The sequence below is a fragment of the Carlito syrichta genome, unplaced genomic scaffold (assembly GCF_000164805.1).
Source record: "Carlito syrichta isolate Samal-C Ts95f unplaced genomic scaffold, Tarsius_syrichta-2.0.1 Scaffold308900, whole genome shotgun sequence".
Lineage (NCBI taxonomy): Eukaryota > Metazoa > Chordata > Mammalia > Primates > Tarsiidae > Carlito > Carlito syrichta.
The window spans coordinates 1-2,947 of NW_007252996.1; the positions used below are offsets into that span (position 1 = coordinate 1).

A 2,947-nucleotide genomic window follows, 5' to 3' on the forward strand; every position below is an offset into this window, starting at 1 on the left:
CCGGCGATCCTTCCGCCTCAGCCTTCCAAGTGGCCGGAATTACAGGCATGCGCTACCACGGCCGGCTGATTTTTTGATTTTGTAGAGATGAGGTCTCGCCAAGTTGCCCAGGCAGGTCTTGAACCTGTGGGATCAGGCAATCCACTCACCTCAGCCTCCCAAAATGCGGGATTACAGGCTGAGCCACCAAGCCCGGCACAGTATCAGATTTTTAAATTAGAAAAATAATACACGCTTATGGCCTTAAAATGCAATGAGAAGAATATAAATTAAAAAGTAGAAGTTGCTGGGCGTGGTGGCTCACATCTGTAATCCCAGCACTTTGGGAGACCAAGGCGAGAGAATTGCCTGAGCCTAAGGGTTCGAGATCAGCCTGGCCAACTTGGTGAGATCTCGTCTCCACAATTAAACAAAAAAAAATTAGCCAGGTATGGTGGCCCACACCTGTAGTTCCTGCTCCTTGGAAGGCTGAGGCGGAAGGATCACCTGAGCCCGGCAGGTGGAGGCTGCAGTGGCCGTGAGTGTGCCACGGCATTCCAGCCTGGGCAACAGAGTGAGACTCCAACTTAAAAAAAAAAAAAAGTATAAGTTCCTCATTCCACCCCTTCATTTCCCAATCCCAGGCTCCAGAAGGAGCCTCTATGGGTAAGTATTTTGTTAAGTGCTCTCTGTTTGTTTGCATAAACAAATATTTCTGCTTAAAAAAAAAAATAGAATCCTGTTCTGCTCATTCTCTGCAGCCTTCCCCCACGTTGATAAACTGTAGGTAGTAGAATTACTTTGAGCACGTTTCTCTCTCAAATACTTATCCCGTCCCAGTCCTTTGGCATCTCACAGACAGAGTCTTCCAGCCCTCTTCCCACTGGAGGCCAACAGGACCTTCCCCCCACCACCATTTCTGATGTTTCCAAACCAATCAGCCAAGTGCCCCAATTTGTCACAACTGCAAGGGGTGCTTTTTCCTGTGGGTAACTTGGCCCTGATCCCAGGCGGGCCTCTGGGAGGGAGGAGGAGGGGAATGGGGGACTCACTCACCGACGAGGCTGCCCAGCTGTTGAAGTTGTGACTGTCCCTCTCTGGGGAGACGGAAGACGCGTCCACAACAGCGGCAGAGAGGTACAAGACGAAGGCACTGCCGTTAAAGCACAGGCCCTGGGGGGACAGAGACAGGGGGGTCAGGGGGAGGGAGGGCCTGGGCGCCCGGTGGACTTCAGAGGTGTGGTGAAGAGCCCCGTGGACACCTGCCGGGGAGGGGGCAGGGGCAGTGTCGCGAGAAGGCAGCTGTCAGGGCCTCGGAGGCCGCGAAGGCCAGAGGAGAGGGTTTTAGCCAGCTCGTACCAGACGCCACCTTCTAGCCCCACGAGACACCCAGATTGCACGCTGCCCTGTCGGCCATTGCTGTCTTCAGTATATTCCCGAACCTTGGTCCTCCAGACTCCTGCCGAGGTGACGGCTGAGGCAGGCAGCAGGGGCCATGCCCTGTGCCTCATCTCAGGCCCTGGCCCTCAGCCGTGTCCCGGCCACAGAGGTGGGAGACAGCCTCCCCAAAACAGGCCCTGCTGACCTCAAATCCATGCTCCAAGCAGGGAGGGACATTTAGGTGAGCTGCTCTTTCTAGCTGCCAGTGCTCTTAAGTAAAAGGGAGGTCACAGATGCTATTAGTGAGCCCTTTGGGTCTGCATCTCGGCTTCACCTTATTTTCCCCTATTCTTAGAGAAGAGAGTCACGTAAATCACAGGCGGTATTTGGCTTTCAGTTATATTGAAGGTCTAGGACACCACACTCTGACATGTGTAAATCTCGGTCCTGGCCGAACACGGGTGAGGGAGGGGCATCTCAGGGAGCAGACAGATACCTGTGCTCAAACATGGTTCCCTTGGCAATTCAGAGAGACAGAGGACTGGGCAAAAGAAAGAAGAGGAAGCAATCTTTTCCTTCACAGAGGAAAAAAAAATGTATGTAAAATTTTCCAAGCGCAGGCTCCGGCATTCCACCCCTCCCCCCTTTTTTCTCATTTTGGGGAGAGGAGGGCTTGCTCTTTTGCCCAGGCCTCAGGTAATCCTCCTGCCTTGGCTTCAGGTCTCAGCATTCTGAGAGGGGTTGTATGCCCATTACCACTCCTGCCCTTTGCTCATATTTTTTCTGGCTAGGACACTTAGCCTTTAAGGTAAGCTCCCACAGTGCCGTGATCACAGGTGTGAGCCACCGCGTCTGGCCATCAGGGTCAGACCCGGGGCTCAGCTGCCTAGGATGCTCACCTGCCACTAGAAACATGTCCCCAGAGCAGCACTGGGCTCTCTGGGTGACCCAGTGTGATTGTTGGTTGTGGGTCTTGTTTGTTTGCTTTTGGTCTAGACACACATCTGTGCATTAAAAAAAGTCTTACTTAAAAAAAAAATCATCAGCCGGGCTCAGTGGCTCAGCCTGTAATCCCGTGCTTTGGGAGGCTGAAGTGAGTGGATTGCCTGAGCCGGCGGGTTCGAGACCCGCCCGGGGAACTTGGCGAGACCTCATCTCTACAATAAATCAAAAAATTAGCCGGGCGTGGTAGCGCACGCCTGTAGTTCCAGCTACTTGGAAGGCTGAGGCGGGAGGATCGCCGGAGCCCAGCAGGTGGAGGCTGCGGTGGCCGGGAGCAGCCACTGCACTCCAGTCTGGGTGACAGAGTGAGACTCCAACTCAAAAAAAAAAAGAGAGCAGGGAGACAACCCACAGAATGGGAAAAAATATTTGCCAATTGTATATGTGACAAAGGCCTAACATCTAGGATCTATAAGAAACTCAAATGTGCCAAAAGGAAAAAACAAACAGTCCCATTAAAAAGTGGGCAGACCTTTTGGGAGGCTGAGGTGAGTGGATTGCCTGAGCCCACGGGTTTTGAGACCCGCCTGGGCAACTTGATGAGACCTCATCTCTACAATAAATTAAAAATCAGCCGGGCGTGGTA

At 52.8% G+C, this 2,947-nt stretch overlaps 1 protein-coding gene across 1 annotated transcript in view; it reads right to left on the reverse strand.

The window, feature by feature from the left end:
* Positions 1–1,035: 1,035 nt before the first annotated feature.
* The window catches only part of CMTM8 (CKLF like MARVEL transmembrane domain containing 8), a gene marked incomplete at its 3' end in the record, with an annotated part of 9,711 nt that continues 7,799 nt past the window's right edge, over positions 1,036–2,947 (reverse strand). Inside the window, exon 3 of the mRNA XM_008066385.1 lies at positions 1,036–1,152. Within this exon, the coding sequence (XP_008064576.1) occupies positions 1,036–1,152 (117 nt within the window). The remainder of the gene's footprint in view (positions 1,153–2,947) is intronic.